This window comes from Sarcophilus harrisii, chromosome 6, assembly GCF_902635505.1.
Source record: "Sarcophilus harrisii chromosome 6, mSarHar1.11, whole genome shotgun sequence".
Taxonomy (NCBI): domain Eukaryota; kingdom Metazoa; phylum Chordata; class Mammalia; order Dasyuromorphia; family Dasyuridae; genus Sarcophilus; species Sarcophilus harrisii.
The window spans coordinates 130,517,232-130,538,894 of record NC_045431.1 but is presented as its reverse complement, the minus strand read 5'-3'; the positions used below and the strand labels follow the sequence as shown (position 1 = coordinate 130,538,894).

The 21,663-nt window shown below is 34.4% G+C and overlaps 1 protein-coding gene across 4 annotated transcripts in view; it reads right to left on the bottom strand.

Annotated features, from left to right (window-relative positions):
* LEF1 (lymphoid enhancer binding factor 1) overlaps positions 1-21,663 on the bottom strand; it is a 161,234-nt gene that overhangs the window by 1,655 nt on the left and 137,916 nt on the right. For all 4 annotated transcript variants that reach the window (XM_031943814.1, XM_031943813.1, XM_031943816.1 and 1 more), the window contains 2 exons: positions 18,463-18,511; positions 17,788-17,828 (listed from right to left, as the gene is read on the bottom strand). In XM_031943814.1, the coding sequence (XP_031799674.1) occupies positions 17,794-17,828; positions 18,463-18,511 (84 nt within the window). In that variant the 3' untranslated portion in view covers positions 17,788-17,793. The remainder of the gene's footprint in view (positions 1-17,787; positions 17,829-18,462; positions 18,512-21,663) is intronic.

Sequence of the window (21,663 nt, the reverse complement as noted above, 5' to 3'; positions counted from 1 at the left end):
GATTTTAATAGGAGGTATATAATGGAATTAATAGGATGTATATAATGGAAAAAATTTTTTACCATACTGGCATTCTGTGTATGTTAAAATTTACTAGAGAGCAATAGACACATTGCTAATATCCTAAAACCAAACATCACTACATCTTTCCATAATTTTTATTCCCTTATATCCAGAGTCTAGGGCCCTGTTGTGTAAAATCTGTAGAACTGAAAAAAACTCTAGAGATCATCTAATCTCTCAATTTTAATTCTAATATTCTCAAGGACTAGGAAAATATAACATCAGTAAACTGTCTTCTGAACAACCAACACAAGTACTTAGAATCATGCAACATATAAAGCAAGTGTTAAATAGGCATTTAAAACAGACAATATTTATGACAATCATAGTGCACCTGGAATACAGAATAGCTGGGAAGACAACTTTGTATCAAATAATCATAGCTTTAATGAGTTTGGGAGAAGAAATGGATTTATTTTTTACTAATAGTATTATATGTAATAACACAAGACAAAAGAATTCATGTTATCAAGACTTTTGCTGAAGAAAGTACTTTTCTCTGAATTTTTTCCCATATAATTTTAGAAATAGGCAGCTGCTCTAGGATGGCAGTGGGACAGCTGGGTGACATAATAAATAAAGTCCCAGGCCTGAAATCAGGAAGACTCTTTTTCCTGAGTTCAAATCTGGCTTCAGACATTGCCTTGTGTGACCCAGGGCGAGCCTTAACCCTGTTTGCCTCAGTTTCCTCTCCACGACCTCTGCCTCGAAAACCTCAAATGGGATCAGAAAGATCTGGTCATGACTGAAACAACTGAACACACACTTAGGATAGATCCATTCCAAACACAATCGTGAAGAAGAGAAGACGGTTTGAGTATCTTAGAAATTTTGAACCCAACTGGCACAATTCGATGGGACACTATACAGTGACATGATTTCTTAGCAGACTTAGATTTCCATCTGCTTTTTATTTGGGAAAACTAAGAATGAAAGAGGAGCACTAAAAGTATGACACTATATACTAATTTGATTATTTCTGAAATAGGATAGCAGTTGGTAAACTTGAATGCTGTCCACAAATAAGATTTTTTTAGGTGCTTAATAAAGACTTATTGATAGAGTGATTAAAATTCTACTATCCCTACCTAAACTGGGCCATTTGAACTTACTTGGTCACGATAAAACACAGCATCCTCAAGTTGAGTCCCTTGTCAAATACAGAGTGCTGACTATCAAATGCTCAGCCTAAATTAGGGAGGAAATAGGCATCTATGCTTTGTGAAGGTAAGGCCAAATGTTTACATACAGAAATAATGTTTTGAACTAAGAAGGTCTTTTATTGACATATTCAATTTCATTTTCCTATAAAATTAGACATTTTCTGACTTAATGGGAGATCTCACAACACTAGTCCCCATCCCATCCCACCCAGTTTCCTGTAGTATGTACCCGGTAGTATGCTGCGATCAAAGAGATATGAAGATGAATACCTTTCTAAGGAAACAAGGAATACCTTTCTAAGGAAAAAGGAAGGTTCAAGCAAACAGCATGGAATTAGTGCTGAGTGCACCCCATAGATTTCCATTTACTTTGTGCCTTTTCATCCCAGATTTTCAAAGGTTTGGTCTAGGTCACTCTTCCTGGGAAGGTTTTCCTCTCAGTCTTACATAAAAACATTCAGCTTCCTGTTGAGGAATAGCCTTGAGGCTCCAAGCCAGTAGCTAACAGCAACCTGATATAAATGCTGTAATTCAGAGTGGACTTTCCATTAAAAGCCAGAAATGTCTGTTTTCTGGAGGAAACGAAACATTCTTCTGTTGTGGCTTTTCCTCACTCCCTTCTCTTCCTAGGTTAAGATAACTTCCATGGCCTTGCTCTAAGTTTCCATTCTTAAACAAGGTCTTTCTTCTTCTAAGCCAGAGTAAAAATGTAATGTATATGCCTGGCTCCTCATAGCACTCTTCACTGTTCTGCCTAAAAATTCCCCTATTCTGATATTAATAAAAAGTAATTATTGGGCCACTTGAACTTACCTGACCATGATAAAGCTAAAAAACAAAAGTCTTATTTTATTCTCTTTACGTCCCCTCCCCTGACCTCACACACTCAGTTTCTCAGCATCTGTAAAGAAACCGGGAGAGGAATTTCCTAAATACATTCAGGCAAGACATGCTTCCTTTTTTTTTCCTCACGAATTCTGGTTTAAGTTTGCTGCATAAATCCACTGGATAGCCAATAACCAACTAACACCACTGAGGCAACAAGAAATAGGCTGCTCTTTTGTTCTGTTTGTTTCTTTCAAAAAAGAAGGCAATTGAATAACTGCCTCTAGTATCAAGTAATATCATTCTTTCCTCTTAGGAACTAAGGGGCAAAACTCTAGGCTCCCACTGCAGAAAGACCAACCCCGTACCTTAAAGCATAAGGAATGAGGCCTTGTGGTGTGCTTTACAGACATAAAACAGGTCAAATCAGGATTCTTTTCAAGAAACCACAGGCATGCGCTAAGGAGATGGAATACTCCCCACATCTAAGACTTCACTGGGGGGCTGCAGCTGAAGTTTTGCCAAGCCAGTCATGCCCTAGCAAAGCCCAATCCACAAGTGAAGTCGGTGCAATCAAAGGCTGCAATTACAGCTCCATGGCTGTGGTTAGGCTTCAAAGAAAGTGCTGCGAGCCACATTTTACATATGTTAAGTTTTGGGTTTGATCCACAGTGAGAGCCACAGTCTGTGCTATTTGTATTCGAGGAGGGGGTGCCCTCCAAACAGTTGCTACTAAAAGGAAATGTAAATGATCCACATGAAGTACTCATGGATCAAACTATGAACTTTTCAAACTATCCCAACAAGTCAAGTATGATCTGCAACATAGGTTGGCAAAATTACCTTTTGTGAATTGGTGTTCATAAGATGGAAAAGAAGTGGGAAAAAAGAGAAGAGATAGGAGGAAGGAGCCAAGAGAAAGTCTTTTTGTGCAATTAATAGATTTCAGTGTTGAACTAATACAGAGGAGAGTAGCACTAAGATAACAATTTATTCAATGACAACATTATAAAGAAAAACAACTTTGAAAGTCTCAAAACTTTGATCAATGTAAAGAGAAACGATAAGTTCAGAGAACTCTATTCACTTCTTGCCAGAAAGATGATGGTCTTGAAATGCAGATTGAGCGGTATGAACAAGGCCAATGTGGAGATTTGTTTTGGTGGACTGTGTATATTTGTTTTGAAGGCTTTATTTCTTTTATGAATGCAGAGGAACAGTGGGAGGAAGAGATAATAAATGTTTTAAATTAAACACATTTTAAAAAGAGAGAGACCTACTTTTGGTAAATGAACTATTTGTACTCTGAAGTTCTCTTAGTTCTTGGATTCAAAAGAGAAAGTGTGTGTGCATGTGTGTGTGTGTGTGTGTGAGAGAGTGAGAGAGAGAGAGAGAGAGAGAGAGAGAGAGAGAGAGAGAGAGAGAAAGAAAGAGAGAGAGAGAGAAAGAGAGAGAGAAGAGAGAGAGAGAGAGAGAGAGAGAGAGAGAGAGAGAGAGAGAGAGAGAGAGAAAGAGAGAGAGGAGAGAGAGAGAGAGAGAATGAGATGGGAAGGGGAGCAGCAGAGAGGATGCTTGCTTATTAGTCCACACATAAAGTGTATTAAAGGCAAGGTGTTGTATGTTTCCTTAGAGTTTTACATCCTTTTTCTAGGTAGACCCCAAGCATGAATGACAAAATAACCAAAGTACATAGGATAGTTGGGCAGTGGAGGAGGGTATGTATCTAGGAAGGGAAATATATAAACACACTCCCCCTTACCCCCAATATCCAATCCCTACAACACTTTGCTTGGTCCAGTCCATTTTTCAAGACCTAGGTACAAGATAGCCAAATTATTTCCTGCAAAAAGGAGATAAATATTCCCTTGATTGAGATTTGATACGAGGAAAGAGAAGGCAGGTGGGGGACTCCCCCTTCTCCCACAATGCCACTCCAGAAACAACAACCAAAAAAAAAAAAAAAAAAAAAAAAAAATGGTTTCAGTTCTGACATGAAAATTGGATGGGAGGAGAGAAAGATTAGAGCAGGATTTATGAGAGGTGAAAAGAGACATAGATTTTAATTGCAGAAATTGCTTTACACTACACCACACACCTTGAGCCAATGCTTAAAATTTCACTGCCCTGGGGAAAACTGACAAAAACACTCTCAAACCTGTGATTTCATTTTGGGGTGTGAACTACTGCACTGCAAAATGCCATGCCTATAGAAAGATTCCTGTCTTTCAGGGGGTTATTCTGAAGATAAGTCATGTTTTTTTCTTTTAAGGTTCAAACTGTTGTTTTCTTAGACTGGGTCACTTTACTGAACATAAATCCCTTTGTCACTTCTCTAAAAGAGTCCTGTAGACCACAGGAAACGATTACTTATTAATTCATTAGGAAATATAAAGGGTGAAACAGTACAAAAACTTGTATTGGAAATTTAATTCTTTCCTAAGATTAAAAGAATATAACTTCACAAATCTAGTCCCTGTGCCTTGGAATTACCAAGTATGGAAGAAAAAAAATAAAATGATAATGTGTGGTTATGGATGGCCATAGCCCAGTTTTGTTTATACAGCTGTGTTAGCTTCCACTCCCAATACCCAAGGTCTGGCACACCAACCACAAAGCCCTAATGTAAAGTGAAGATTCCCAGCATGGGGGAAGTAGAGGGGCGAGTGGGGAGACAGAGAGCAAGAGGAAGAGGGAGGGAAGGGTGTTCCAAGCTATGCCTTGGTTCTTTGCCTCATCCTAAACTTTTTTCTTTATTAAGACTGAGTGAAGAAATTGGCTTCCACCTTTATTCAAGAACATTTTCATAGCATCCCAGAATGAAAAATGAAAACTGGATCATTTGCACACTTGACTTTTGCAATATCAGAAAGGCTTGTAGCAAATCAGGGTTGTTTCTCCCTGAGGGTTACCTTGTAGCTATTAATAGAAAAAAATTCAAGATGTTTGTATTTTTGTCCTATATCCTTTGTTTGGGATTTCTCTTTTCCTTTGTTGTCCCCTTTAGAAAACTACACTGAATATCCATGTAGAACATACATATTTAATTACTATCCTTGAAGGTTTTCATTCACAAGATCTTCTCAAAACAAGATAAACTGCTCCCATAGAAAGTACCTCTCATAGGACAATTTATGAAAAAACATTTTTCCCCCCAAATTTCAAATAAATCAGAATTTAATGATTACAAATAAAATTAATTTAATATACCATGTATATAATTCTCAAATTTTTTTCCATTTTCCCTTTCTAATCACTGAAACTAACTTTTTTAACACTAAAAATAACTTTAAAAATGGATTAGGACAAATGCATTTCCTATTCCCCTTTTAAAGCAATTTTTATATCTTTGCAAATCTTTATTTTGTACTTAAGATCATAGAGCTAGAAGGAATTTAGGAGATCATGTGTCCAATCCTTTTGTAGGGTCATAGATAAGAGAACTTTAAGGAGTCTTTGAGATCATTGAGTCCAACAGTCTCATTTAAGAGAGGAAACGGAAGCACAGAGAGACTAAGCTATCTGGGATGGCTAAATGACAGAGCTGGAATTTGAACTGAGATCTTTGCTTTGTACCACCCTGACCTTGGTTAATTGTCTTGATTTTAATTAGTGGAATGCAGGAAATATGTATGATATAAAACTTCTTTTTTTTTTTGCAGTTTATTTTTTATTTAATAGCCTTTTATTTACAGGTTATATGTATGGGTAACTTTACAGCATTGACAATTGCCAAACCTCTTGTTTCAATTTTTCCCTCGATATAAAACTTCTAATAATAGATAGAAAATTAATACTAGGGCTAATCAATAACTTTAAAATGTTCTCCAAGACAGAATAAATCCTGAAAGCCCCAAATAAGATAAAAGCCAGAGAGAGGCCCTCATGAGGGAAATGGGCTTTCCAAGCAATATCAAAAAAATATCTGCACAAGAAATGGAAGCTTAAGTCTAGATTTAAAGCTCAAAAGCAGATAAAAATAAAGCAGACGGCATTCAGTTGAATGTTTCCCATTCTCTCTGATTCTCTCAGAAGGCACCAAAATGTCTGTTCAAACTTTGGAATCCTTACTTAACGGGGAGAAAAATGCTTTGCTAAGCACAAATCAACAAGGATCATTTTTCTTTGCTCCAAAAACAAGTCCTTGAGTACTAACTAGAGAACTTTCCTTTTTCCATCTAGCTTTATCACCAGGAATGCTAAAGTCCCAAGGACTATCATGATGACCTGCTCTGAGAGTCTTAAAGGATTACAGCTCTTGAGCTACTACTGAATCCAATCCCCTCATTGCATTGATGAGGAAACTAAGACAGAAAAAGGTTAAATGAGTTGAGTCACAATAAATCTTTAAGGCAGGACCTGAATGCACCTCTCCTGTCTAGGGCTGAATCATCCAGACCATACAACTCATATTTTTACATAAATTCTTATTTTTTCCTACACCTTCAATCTTTGCATTAAGAAACCTCCAAACTGGGGATGTGGGAAAACTGGGACATTGATGCATTGTTGGTGGAGTTGTGAACGAATCCAACCATTTTGGAGAGTAGTTTGGAACTATGCTCAAAAAGTTATCAAACTGTGCATACCCTTTGATCCAGCAGTGTTACTATTGGGCTTATATCCCAAAGAGATTATAAAGAAGGGAAAGGGACCTGTATGTGCACAAATGTTTGTGGCAGCCCTTTTTGTAGTGGCTAGAAACTGGAAACTGAATGGATGTCCATCAGTTGGAGAATGGCTGAATAAATTGTGGTATATGAATACTATGGAATATTACTGTTCTGTAAGAAATGACCAACAGGATGATTTCAGAAAGGGCTGGAGAGACTTACACGAACTGATGCTGAGTGAAATGAGCAGAACCAGGAGATCATTATATACTTCAACAACAATATTATATGATGACCAGTTCTTATGGACCTGGCCATCCTCAGCAATGAGATCAACCAAATCATTTCCAATGGAGCAGTAATGAACTGAACCAGCTACGCCCAGAGAAAGAACTCTGGGAGATGACTAAAAACCATTACATTGAATTCCCAATCCCTATATCTATGCCCACCTGCATTTTTGATTTCCTTCACAAGCTAATTGTACAATATTTCAAAGCCTGATTCTTTTTGTACAGCAAAATAACATTTTGGTCATGCATACTTATTGTGTATCTAATTTATATTTTAATGTATTTAACATCTACTGGTCATCCTGCCATCTGGGGGAGGGGGTGGAGGGCAAGAGGTGAAAAATTGGAACAAGAGGTTTGGCAATTGTTAATGCTGTAAAGTTACTCATGCATATAACCTGTAAATAAAAGGCTATTAAATTTAAAAAAAAAAAAAAAGAAACCTCCAAACTAATAAAGATAAGATCAAACACAATACTTTCCTAGACACTAGCTGATAAGTGAATAAAAGGCAACCTAAGAAAAGGTTCTGATTTTGAGAACTTGTAATTATCTGAACAATATTATATATCCATTGGACTAGTCATACTGTTTGGATTATACAGCCTCTTCTACTATTCAGGCCAATGTTCTAGTTATCATATCTTTGTGGGGTGATCTGCTGAAAGGGATACCTGAGACATCTTTTCAACATACTACTGAACCATGGCAATTTGGGAGGAGGGAGAAGAGGGAAAGTAGGGGATGCAATTGTGAAAGGATAGAGAAAGATGTGGATTTTCACCCTTCTATTTATCCATTTATGTTCTCCTTACTCATGGTAACCAAATGTTCTGAAGTTTCTGAGCTGATACTTGGGTTTTTTTTATTTTATTGTTGTTGTTTTCCTGAGACATTTGAGGTTAAGTGACTTGCCCAGGGTCACACAAATAGGAAGTGTTAAGTGTCTGAGGTCAAATTTGAACTCAGATCCTCCTGACTTCAGGGTTGGTACAGGATTACCATACCACCTAGCTGCCCCTGATCCTTGTTTTTAAGAAAATAAAAAGATAATTTATTACTCTTGTTTGTTGTTTCTATTTCTAAGTTGGGTGAGGTTTCATCATGGTTTTGTGGTGTAGTGAATAAAGAGCCAGTTTTAGGGTTAAGAAGACCTAGATTCAATTCCAGCTTTTGACACATACTGGCTCTATGACTAAGCAAGTCAATTAACCCTTTCAGTATTCCATAGAACTCTTTAAGACAATAATTTGCAGAACAGTTGCCAAATTGCATCGGTAAAGCTTCTCTATATCAAAGAAATCATAGAAATAAAATGTATGGTTAAGGAGATTTTTGCAAAAGGAATGTTCCTTTTTAGACTATACATAGTAATTTTTGGTTTGAAAAATAGGGGTGCTGTGTGGTTATTCCAATACCAATGAAGAGACTGGGGAGAGGGATAGCCAGAGAGGTAATTTCTTACACTAGGCTCTTAAATTTTAAAGGAAAATATGCATTTCTCTTTATATTTTCAAGACTCCCATCATCTAGTTGACAATGTAAGCAAATGTCCTGGAAAATATAATTTATAAGACTCATTCCAGTAGGACACCCTATAGAGAGACCACAATTGTGAAAAAATGGCAAAAATCCCAGTGAACTATATTTGCAGCCAATAGGATCAGTGGGCTGTTAGCTTTTTGAAAGCTACAAAATACTAACTCAAAATGTTCCTAGGACTCAAAGTAGACCATTAACACACATATTTCTTTAGAGGTCTTTCTAAACATTGGACTCAGAAATCCACCTCCAGAATTATATTTCTTCCGCTGCCTATTCAAATTCTGTAGACCTGCTGATGGCTTTATTAGTGAGCCTATATGGCTGAATCAAGCATTTTTACTATAGTGAAGGTAGGATTGAGTATGGAGAGGAGTGGAATGGTGATTTCATTGACACAAGAAACTCTGAAGTGACTCTACTGATGGAGGGATTTATAATTGGAAATCCTTGAATTTGTTCCATTTATTTATTTGTTTTGCTGAGGCAATTGGGGTTAAGTGACTTGCCTTGGGTCACACAACTAGGAAGTGTTAAGTGGCCTGAGGCCAGATTTGCACTCAGGTCCTCCTGACTTCTTGGTCAGTAAGCCTTGATTTCCTTTGTAATCCTACATATTTTATGCATTTAAAAATATTTTTTTAGAAAAGAGGTCTCTAGACTTCAACAGACTGCTAAATGGGTCCTAAATGGGTTCAGAATACAGACAAATTTTAAAAATTTCTGTTTTAGAGATGGATTCTAGCTTCTTAAACTGTGTGTTATGATCCCACATAGCATCTTAACTGAATGTGGGGGGTTGCAAAATTATGATTTATTATCAGTAAATGTTTGATTTATATACGTATTTTATATGCCTATATACTTGGAATCATGTAAAAGTTTTTCAAGTTAAAAGGGAGTTGTGAGTGGGAAAAGTTTAAGAAGCCCTGATCTAGATCATTGAGAGGTTAAATGGCTTATCCAATGTTACATAACTAATATATATCAGAGAAGGGGCTTGAACCGAGGTCTTAATATGTTGGATTTTTATTTTTCTTTCTATTTACCCTCACTGATCCTTCATAGACTACTAAAAATGCTACATTAAAGTACAGAAAATGAGTTGTAATTTATCAATTTCCTGACTGCTGGTTTGGGGGTCAATCATACTTCAGAGACTTTGGATGAGATAAATAAAGTATGATTAAATAAATAAATGAATAAATGAAAAATTTATTTTTCTTTCCTATTTATTAAAAAAAATTGACTTTTGTTTCTAAGTATCATGAAGAGTATCACTAATAGAGAAGACGTTGTAATGCTTCATTGTTCAATGTTGTACACTGCTGACAACACCTTGGGCCCGTGTAACAAAACCAGGAAGCAGCAAGCAAGGTCAATTAAAGAGTTGGCTTTCAGCAGCTCAGTGTAAAATAGACAGTGCTGAGCCTAGAATCAGAAAAACTTGAATTCAAAAAAGGCCTCAGACACTTACTGGCTCTGTGACCCTGGCTGGACATGATTAAAATCTGTCTACCAATAATAAGAGCTCCTACCTCCCAGAGTTATAGTGAGGATCAAATAATAATAATTGTAAAGTATTTAGCACATTGTCTGGCAAATAGTAGCTCTATATAAATGTTATTTATTACTATTTGTCATGTAGATTATTATTGTCACATTGTCATACATATTAAGTATGCCAGGAAACAAGATACATTTGTAATAAGCATGTAATATTTTCCTCCAGTAATCAAAGATTTAGAGAGAAGAGTGGTCCTAAGGATCATTTAGTTCATTGACCTCATTTTATAGATGTGTAAATTACAGAAGAGTTGTTAGGTGGTCCAACAGATAGAGTGCTGTGAACTCAATGTTCTAATTCCACCCCAAACACTGACTGTAGCCCTGCAACCCTAAGTAAATCACTTAAGCTCTCAAACTTGGTTTTCTCACCTGTAAAATTGAGAGAATAATTACATCTAAGACTATTGTGAGAATCAGATGAGTTAACAAATATAAAATGCTTTGCAAAATTTAAAATGACATAAATGCTAGTTATTTTCCTTCTTAGATTGAAAGTCAGAGAGGTAAACAAAATTTTCTGATTCCAAATCCAGCATTTTGCAACATCCTATCTTTTATCTTTTTTTTTTTTTCCTGCAAGGCAATTGGGATTAAGGGACTTGCTCAGACTCACACATCTAGTAGGGGTTAAATGTCTGAGGCTAGAGTTGAACTCAATTCCTCCTGAATCCAGGGCTGGCCCTTAAGGGTAGCACTCTGTAGCTACCCTTACTCTACCTTTTATCAACAGAAAGTATTTTCAAAATGGTCCCTGACTTTAAGAGTGGGGCTAAGTTAGCTCATTTGGGGGTCAACAGTACTATAAGTACTAAGGATCAGATTTATATTTTAGGAAAACCTATATGACTACAGGACATCACAGATGTGAAAAAAGGTCACCTTTATTTTTCAGCCATGAGTAGGAAACTACTTTAGGGCCATATGGACCCAGGGCATTACACAATGAACATTTTCTCTCTGCCATATCTTACTTACAGTTCTGGCCACAAAAAAACAAAAACAAAGATTTAAGAGAGAGAAAAGAGAGGAGAAAATCTTGATAATTCTTTATTTACTTTAGCAAATCTTCAAGATAAGGCTTAGGGAGCCAAAAATATATTTTTTTCTTTCTTTGCATGACTTTTTAGTAGCCAGGAGGTAAGAGTGAAAACTTGTTTTTTGCTCCTAATCCTGTTTTTAAATATTAAATAATTGAAGCCATTAAACTGAATTACTTTTTCATTGTTTAAAAAATAGGATAGCTAGGTGTTTTTTTATAAATACAAAATATTAACCCAATTTTTAAAGTTATACATTTTCTAAATAATGTATAATTTTATAAATTTTCTAAATACGTTTACCCACTCTTTCCAACTTAAAAATATTATATCTCTCCATTCATTCTTCAGACTGCTGAGATAAAACAACAACAAACTTAATATCTGTATTAGGATATAAGTGGTAATACCTGGTAGATTCTGAGATTCTAAATATTCATAAATAAACATTTACTAAAATCCTGGAATACTGCTTTTTTAAAATATCAAATCAGAAAATCTTTCTGTTAACAGAAAACAGGGTTTGTTTCATTTTTTAAATTCTTGTATCTCTAGCATGTAGCACAATGGCTGGGACATAGTAGGTACTTAGGGAAGAAAACATCTATTAAATTATCCACCATGTATTGGCATTATATTATATATATTGGCATGATATATATTATATTGGCATATATATATATATATATATATATACACAAATATAATTTCATTTGATCCTCACAACAATCCATTTTACAGTTTGGGAAACTGAGGTAAGCAAAAGTTAAATGACTTGCCAAGGGTCTTCCAGCTACCAAGTGTACCAAGTACAAGAAAAAATAATCTTTTTTAAAGATCTTAGAATCCTTTGATCTTAGAATTTATTAGATCATTAAAATTATAATCATTAAGATAAGCTTGACAAATTTTTAAGAATTCTATTTATGTTGTCTTTATGAAAATATAGGATATCTGACTAATATTCTACAGTTTACTTTAAAGAAAGAGTATTGTAAAGCGACTTCCTGAGTTTTTACCATTGAAACCATTGCTAATCAAATATAGTTCATCTTTTCCAAGTTAGTGGATGCAGATTTTTTTTTTCCAATACCCTAGGCAACTCTAATGTGGTTACTGTTCCTTTAGAAGCAAATAACAAAAACTATATATGTTTTCCAATAACTCAAAAAAATTATCCAAATATCCTAAAAGATTATGACACTACCTTCAAGGTGTTTCAAAGATCATAAATTCATAGACTTGAGGTCAGAAGGAACCTTAGAGGAATTTTAATTCAATCTCCCATACTTTACAGATTAGAACATTTAAAGCCCAGAGGCTAAGTACTTAAAACTCATATAAGTAATGTCACCTATCAAGAATTGAAACCCAGCTCTTCTTTTCCAAATCTAGCACTCTTTTCTCTTATTAGGCTATTTCTTTATATATAGCTAAACCAAAGCATTTAGTAAGGAAAGAAAAAAATAACAATTAGATATTGTATTGGGAGCTATATAACTTATGGCTAATATTAAGGCATTTTGCTTATTTGCAAGTTAGTAAATAAAAACCTTAATATCAATTCACACATTTATCTTAATCATAAATAATAAGGAACATTGGGAGGCAGCATAGGCTAATACATTGGAAGAAGTAGCATTAGGGTCAACCTTCTAGCATTATGTTCAAAAAATCTTGTATATCTTTAATTTCCTGACCTACCGAATAAGAATTTCTGAATATACATCAACCAGACACGTAATAAACTTTTAGATCCTTTCTCCTTCAAAAGAGTCAAGTAACATTTACAATTACCAGATGATTCCGATAATTGGAAATTGAGTCCCTGCTTTATATTTCACATTATATGACTGGAGTTAAATTAATGTAGTTTGTAAAAATGAAATTTTGGAGAGCAATTACTTTACAGGCATTGAGACCAAATAAGAATGGCTTAGATGAAGGGACTAGGATTCATTGGAGTCCAACTAATTGAAACAATTAACCATTTTGGGGGGATAGGGAACCTCTTCAGCTTTTAGAAGGTATTTCAAAATCTGTGTTTATTCGGCCAGATTTCCTTTAATTTATTTTATCTAAATACTTATCATGAGAATTGCACATGTTTAACATATATTGGATTACTTGCTGTCTTAGGAAGAGGAAGAGAGAAAAAAATTGGAGCACATAGTTTTGCAAGGGTGAATGTTGAAAACTATGCATATATTTTAAAATAAAAAGCTTTAAAAAATAAATAAATACTATCATGATCTACTGCACTGCAATATCCTTAGTCATCAAAGAAACCCTATATGTTCAGGTGAGTTCATGTAGGAAAATGTTTTTTATATATGTAAAAAAAGTTTTTGAAACAGTCAAAATAAAAACAAAACACATTGAAGCTAGTGTATAAGTCACTTGACTTGAACTTCCCATTTTTGACAATTAATTAATTTAGGCTTTTCTATGTGTAGGTGATGGATACCCAAGGACTGATCATAAATATATACTTAGTGATCTGAAGCACATCAGTGGAAATAGTTTCTTTAAACACAAAATAGTGATCACATTAGGAAGCATTATATGTTATGATAGTTTACCATATGTCAATTATCTGTTATTTATTGGGAAATATATTTATATTAGTATTTAAAGCCTTTTTAAAATGGTGTGAAATAATTTTTTTAAATTAGGGTGGGCAGAAAATTTATTTTAAAATGATTTTACATTTTGATGTAATATTTGTTATGAGGGTTTTATATTTTATATATTTTATATTTCTACTAATGAGGCAGCAGAAAGAAAATAGATTTTTATTCATTGGAAAAAAACAGAATTATATTTTAAAAATAGTACCAGAGTGAGGGTTATAAAAAAGAGCTTTAGGAAGTAGAAAGAATTGTTAAGGAGAAATCTGACGGATCTGATATGAGTTTCAGAGAAAGATGGCTCCCTCCATTTAGATGACAGGATCAAAAGGGACTCTAAATTTTGAACAATCAAGAAAGAAGCTTAAATTTTTAGAAAGGGAGATTTAGCTTTGATAATAGATTACCAAATATACTTTATATTAGAAACAGGCCAGATTTAGGTAAAAATAGACATTCCAGAAAACTGGCCCGACAGAGACATTTTAAAAAATGATCTGGAGGAGGGCACAAAGTCCAGGACAGAGAATCCTGAGGCTCAAGGAAGAATCTTTGGGAATCAGATAAGGAAGTGCCTTCTTCAGCTAGGGTAGAGGGATCAAAATAAGGTCCAAGAAAGCCATAACTATGGAAGACTGGCGGTATACTAAAGCCCAAGTCCATAAAAGATGATGAGGAAAGGAGCAAGGAATAGTGGACCTGTCAGATATCCCTGAAGGAGGTATAGAACAAACTGAAGATAACATTAGACACAACAGCAATGGCAACTCTAACTTATTTCAGTCTAGGATAATAATCATTAGTCTCAAGAGGCCCGAACGAAATCAATAGGAGCCAAAAAGAGTGGGAAAACAGGAAGAATAATTTCTGTGTCAAATAGAGATATTAATCCTTTCCTATGTATTATATAACGCTTAGTATATACTTAGTAATGTTCTTCTCATCTTGTTCCCAGCTTTGCCTAAGAAGAATATGGAAAACAAAGTAAAACATCGTCCTCTTTTTATGTGGTATGATTTCAGTTTTGGATTTGTTCTAGTGTGCTTCCATCCTAGGTAGGTAATATTATATTTGCTAATTCACATCTTCTAATTGTGAAAGAGACAGTAACAGAACACATTCCCTTCCCCATCTCACTCTAGCCAGTATAATAGTGTCCTAAAGGGCAGAAATAAGGTGATGGAGCTCCTGGACTCATAAAGGACTCCTTCCTGGAAAAGTTAACAACAGGAGGTTGATTTGGTCAAAGAGGTAGTGATGAGGTACAGCATTTGGCACTTGCACATGACTGGAAGCATTTGACCAGAAGTACAAGGCATGGCTTTAACTTCCTACTTTAGCCTAAGATGGAACAAGAATGGAATATCCTGAGAGGATTATTGACTTTGTTCCAGCGAAATGTTGATAAGAAGGCTGTTCTTTTGGAGAACAGAAGAAAGATCAGAATTTTGTCTCATTCTCTTTTTCTTCTTTTGTCTAACTATCTCTCTCCTAAGAGATGGAAAATAAATGTGACCTCGTGTTCAGGAAAGTCCCACTACAGGTATTGATCTATTAGTAATTTATATATATAATTAGGATTATTGTTAAGGTTTCTATTTTCATTATGTAGGAGTTAGTTTTGATAGGCAGTTGTATTTATTAAGATAAAAATAATTAATAATATATATGCTCTTGTTCTTAATTCAAATATCTCTTTCTTCCCCCTTCAAAACTGCACAATTATATGGGATTCAGTCCTGCAGGTATGCTTTCACGAAGGCCTAAAATAATCCAATGAGTGCTGTCACCTCTGTGGATTTAAGAGTATAGCAGAACTTACAACTAGCAAAAGCTGCAAGTTTCACTGTTTCCAGCAATTTGCAAAACAAATATTATTAGTTTTGATCAACATATCTCAAGGAAGACATAATGGAACCTTGGAAAGTATATAAAGAGGCAATTAGAATGCTGGACTTAGGGAGTGAAGAGATCATTTAGTCTCATGGCTTTATAATTCTTATGCAATGGAGGAATCCTCTCATGTCCCCCATTTCAAGCCATCCTACATAGTGCTGCTAGAACAATTTTCTTTAAGTGAAAGTCTGACTATGTTACTCCCCTACCCAATCTATTCCATCAGGTTCTAATTGCCCAAGAACCAAATATAAATGTCTCTGTTTAGCTTCTAAAATTCTCACAACTTAGCCCAAACCTACCTTTCCAGTTTCAATGGACATCATTCCTCTCCCATATTCTGCAATGTAGTTAAAATGACCTTTTCTCTGTTCTCTATGCATGAGCTTCTTTACCCAGTATGACAAACTGAATAGTCTTATCCTTATTTGAGAACAGGAGCCATTGAAGTGATACACGCCATCATATTTTATGTGCATCATAGATTTTAAGTGTTTGGCACTTTAGGCTGTGTCTACTTTAGTAGGTCACATGCATCTAAAAACCAAGCAGTCTGAAGCATGTGTAATCAGATAACATGATTTAGTGAGGCTATGCTTAAGCAAGGCTTGCCATTTTTGCTTGTAGAGTGTTTAAGGGTGGGAAATTCCAAGGGAAGAAAAGACATTAAGGCTGGATCTAGGGAAGGAAAATAACCATGCTTTTGGAGGGAAGTGACAATTTTTACATATAAATAAAGCTCAAAATATCATATCTGGCTAACTGTCCATGAGCTTTGAATTCCTTCTTATAAAAGCAGAGACTACTCTACAGTTTCTATAGCTAACTTCTGATTTATGCAAATAATGAATCCTCTGAAGTGGTTGCACTTATTTAAATTTGCACTATGGGAAGTTATAATTACATAAAATATGGCAATTGATTCCAGCCCAATGGAAATGTCCATTGCAAATTTGAATAGGACCATTCTACAGGGATTCATTATTTATAATAATCAGAATTGTACTGTACTTTCAATGGAATTATAGATACCTGGACAAATTTCATTTGTGGCCTTTAGGGTCTCCTAATTAGTGTCCAAGCCCCTCAAACCCCATTCCTTTAAAGAAAAATGGGAATACGAAAAATATGAATATATGATTAAAGTTTAAAAAACCTACAGACATTATACTATTCAAGAATTTACTTTGTCAATATATGTTTAGATGTGTATGAATTTCCATGAAAAGTCCCCCAGAGAACATTTTATTACCTTTCTTGGTGGAGCTCTCACTAAAGTCAATGAACTTTCTAAGAGTGGGAAAAAAAAACCGAACCCCAGGAGAACAAGTCATAAATGCTTAGTTCAAAAAGGTTCTTGAGGAGAGGTCTATAAGATTGAAACAGTAAAACATAGTGTGAATTGACATCAATTAGCAAAGATGAAACCTGGTTCGTGATGAGAACAGGAAACATTGCTGGAAAACACTCACTCAAGGAGTTGTAATGATGTGATTTCAGAAGAAAAAAGAAGCATTTAAAATAAAAAAGGAATTAAATTAGTATATGATATTTCTAAAATATGCAAATGAGAACAAGCAATTATTATTACAAGGAGAGAAAAATTCATCTGTTCACAAATTTATGACCTGGGATGGTAAAAGGGAATAGCTATCTTTTCCTTGAGAAACAAATTGATTTTTAAGTGTTAATACTCAATTAACTGAGAAAAGTCTGAAACCTAGCATAAACTGGAATGTCTTGGCTGAATGGTGCTACATTCCAATCAAGAACATAGTCCTTTTCCCCAATGTTGACTAAAAGGGTTCTGAAAGCAGAAGCCATATCTATTATCCTTGGGATGGCAAGATGCCTGTTAGACAGATTTGAAACTAATTCCTCAGTAAGCTATGGTTGGTGAATTGAGGAGAGGGAAGTGTGATTGAGGGCAGCAGAAGGGGAAAACTGAGAAGAAAGTAAAAGAAAAGCTATTTTTGAATATATAGATGATATAAAAACTACCAGATCTGAAAACCAGACTAGATGCTAAGAACTAGATTTTGTTTTTCCTTATTTAAAAAATAATAATACTGAATGGAATCACTGTTAGCAAGGAGGTTCACAAGCAAAGGCCTATTTTATAATTCATTTTGGCAGGAAGGCTAGAGAGACGTTCTTACCATGCTTCAGATGTAGGCAGCTGTCATTCTTGGACCTGTACCTGGAGAAAATTGTGTCCTTTAACAAAGATTCATTGAAGATTTTTTGTACATACCAAATATGTAGCACGCTATAACATCATGTGGAAGTGTTTGCTTTGTTTTTTGTGGTTCTTATATCAGCCATTTTTATTTGTGTCATATATAGGTAGTGAGAATGTTTTTAATGAAGGAAAAAAATAAGATCTTACTGATGCCTTGAGCCTATCTACTAGAAAGATGACCTTCTCTTTGTGTTTTTCATTAAATAATATAGAAAACTACGAAAAATACTTCAAGGTGATGTAGTCTATTGTACCCTATGATGATCATGTAATAAAACACGTTTGAAGATTTATGCAAATGGAAAAGAACAGAATGGATAAAGGCAAAGAGAACACAGCCAAGCAATAGAAGCAAAGAATTAAAAATTCAAACACAGTTAGCACCTAGGATTTCAAGGCAAAAGGGGTTTTTAATGCATATTCACATGATTTCATTTAAAAAAAAACTTTTAAAAGCATATAAGGAAGGAAAAGAGAAGAAAAACAACTTAGAACTCTAGAATATGACAGAATTTAGAGAAAATGCATGTTATTTTGAGCACAGGGTTTTAGAAGCATGTGAATTGGACACAGAAAGTCACTTTGGGCATACCTGATGTGGATTCCTGTAGTTTCTCTCTCTTCCTCTTCTTTTTCTTACCCTGGAAAACAGGGAATTCATCATGTCATTTACATATGATATATGTGAAATTAAAACAACAGAAAGATAAAGAGCAGAGATAAGAATATCTCTCTCTCCTATTATATTATCCATGGAAAGAATAAGACAGATACATAGATACAAAGAGAGATATAGACAGAGCAAGGGATAAAGAGACAGATTGAAAGGGGGTGGGGAAATGATGGTGGGAGAATGAGAGCAAGGGAAAGTGATGTTAACTTGGTCTTCCTCTTAGGGATGAGATAATGTAGATATTTGTTTACTTTAAAAGTTCCTGTTTATTTCAATAACTGCTAAAAATTTTGGGTTCCATTTATAAGTAGTATCAATAATTCTGTAACTTTCCATTTTCATCCTTACTAGTTTTCCTCAAGTAATAAGTAGTCATTAAAATTATTTTTAATAGCAATTGTTGTTCAACCATTTGAATCATATTCAACTTTTTGTGATCCCATTTGGGTTTTTTGGGTGGGGCAAAGATATTGATATAGTTTGCCATTTCCTTCCCCAGTCCCAGATGAAGAAACTGGGGAAAACAGAATTAAAGTGACTTGTTCAGGATCACACATCTATGTTTCAAGCTGGTTTTGAATTCAGGAAAAATAGTCTTCCTGACTAGCCCCAGAACTCTATCCACTGCACCATTTATAGTCTCTCTCTCTCTCTGTATATATAATATTATGTATAGCACAATATACCATAATTTATATATAGAAAATGATCAAATTTGATTTAGGACATCATTCTCAAATGATTATAATTTAATAATAATAATACTTTCCTATACCCTAAACACAATAGAATAACCAGGAGTTAATCTCAGAACTCTACTGGAATTATATTCCATACATGTTTTGTGTACATGTACTTTGTGTGTATGTATGTATATATGTGTGTGTACACCATGCATTCCTAATTACTTCCTCTTTTTTATGTCTATGAAGTTACAAATACATTTTTTTCCTCTAAGATTGTTGGGTAATTGACTGTGGAACTAGATTTTGGCTGAATCTATTCACAGAAATACTAGGAAAGTGGGAGATAAAAATTTATTGATACTGAATGAAGTCAGTTGAGAAAGCAAATGAAAATGACCAGAACTTGTGTGTAGTTTGAAATTATATCCCATTAATCCCTATGCATTCTTTGGATCTCCAAAATAATGCTGTAACATGGCAGGTGTGATTGCAATAATTAGCTCTTAAGAGTGAGCAGCTGAAATTTATCTAGGCTTTAGAGTTTGAAAAGCATAGTCTGAAAAGCATCTTTCAGACATTATTTCCTTTGAATCTAGCCTAAATCACTGAATGGATGGTTGCCCTAGTCATGCTGAAAACCTTAACTTAAAAAGGTCAAGATCTCCTACTGTATCCAGGGTGATCTTCAGTTTTCCTGATTTCTATCTAGCCATTGGATCCAGATGGTTCTAGAAGAGAAAGTGAGGCTGATGACTTTGCACAGCTTTCCCTCATTTAAATCCAATTCACTTGCATACCATGGCATCACCTCCCTGATGTCATTCTCTATTATTTCCATTTTACAGTTGAGGAAACACATGTTGGATCACACATTAAGTGTCTAAGGTAGCTTTTGAACCCAAGTCTTCCTGACTTCAAGTCTAGCATGCTATTCATTTATGCTACTCTATTCTTCAAATTAATTAGAAGAGTTTAGGATGATAATAGAATGATGAGAAAAATCATGGTCTCTTGTACCATGCACTCCAAATCATTCACTCTTTTCTCTCTGTTCCTAGAAAGAGAATAAAAACTCAAAAAAAAAAAAAAAAAGAAATCTCATAAGCTCTGAAAAGAGTATGTATAGAAAATAGATCTCCACTCATATGGTAAAAATGTATTTGTAAAATATGTAAGAAGTACATATGTATTATGTGCACATAAAATATGCATGGATACAGAGAAAAAAAGACAAAAGAAGCAGAGATGATAAGAGACAGAGAAGAGGGAGAGGACATTCTTTGAAGCCTGCTAGTTCTATGCAATATTTATCAGAAGAATCATCAAAATAGAGATTTAACTATCTCCTTTAAAAAGGCAATATTCTATAATTTTCCTAACCACTGAATAAAAATAATTAATCATCTAATGTTCTATTCATTAAATTACAGTGAGACTTCCACAGAAAGCTAAGAAGGCTGGAATTTTTTGTATATACACACACATACATATGTATACACATATATATGTATTGTGTATATGTATATATATACATATATATATATATTTAGTGTGTATATTTAAATTGCTCAGTTGCCCTCCAATGTGGTTCTCACATCTGAGTTTTCTTCTAAAAAAAAGGGAGTAAATTATACCATCACATACTATACTTCAGCTTTTGTGAAAAATAATCATCATAAGCATCATAATCTAAATTACTAAATGTAAGTTTGTTTTTCAAATGTCTATCATCCCCAAACAAAAATGCTGGCTGTATTTAACTGTGTGAACACGCAAAAAAATCAACCTTCTTTTCATTAAATTATGGTATATAAATATAATACAGTACCCCAGAACTCAAATGTATTGAGCTTAAACAAAAGACAATTTTATTAGAAAGTAAAGGTTTTTTAACTTGTTTTTACAAAATAATTATTAACCAAATTACCAAAACATGAAAATAAAATTTTAAACATCCATAGTATGGGATGAAATCATGGGATGCTACCTTTTATCAATGTGTTTCCAGTAGATATCAACACAGAATTTTTTTCTTTTAATTATGTTCTGGTGATAAATATCCTTCAGTTTTACTCTGGTTTAAATTGACTAAAACCAACTTTAAAAGAATCAAGGTTGCCTCTGTTTGCACTACTTGACTGGAAAATTAAATGTCCCATAATAAATGAACTCATTCATGGCCAAGGAAATTGAGTGAGGGATTAAAAAGAATATGCAACACATTAGGGTTTTTGATTGATTGTAGTCAATCCTTAAGCTGAAACAAGTCATTACATTTAAAGTATTTTACAGAAGGAAAAAATTTACAGAAGAATTCAATTACAATGGTTTCCATTAAAACTCTGTCTCTAAAAATACTTTAAAAATTCTTCATCAAAAAAGAGTCCAATTCATTGGCTGTCCTGACAATGAAGGTTACTTAAGATCTAGCACT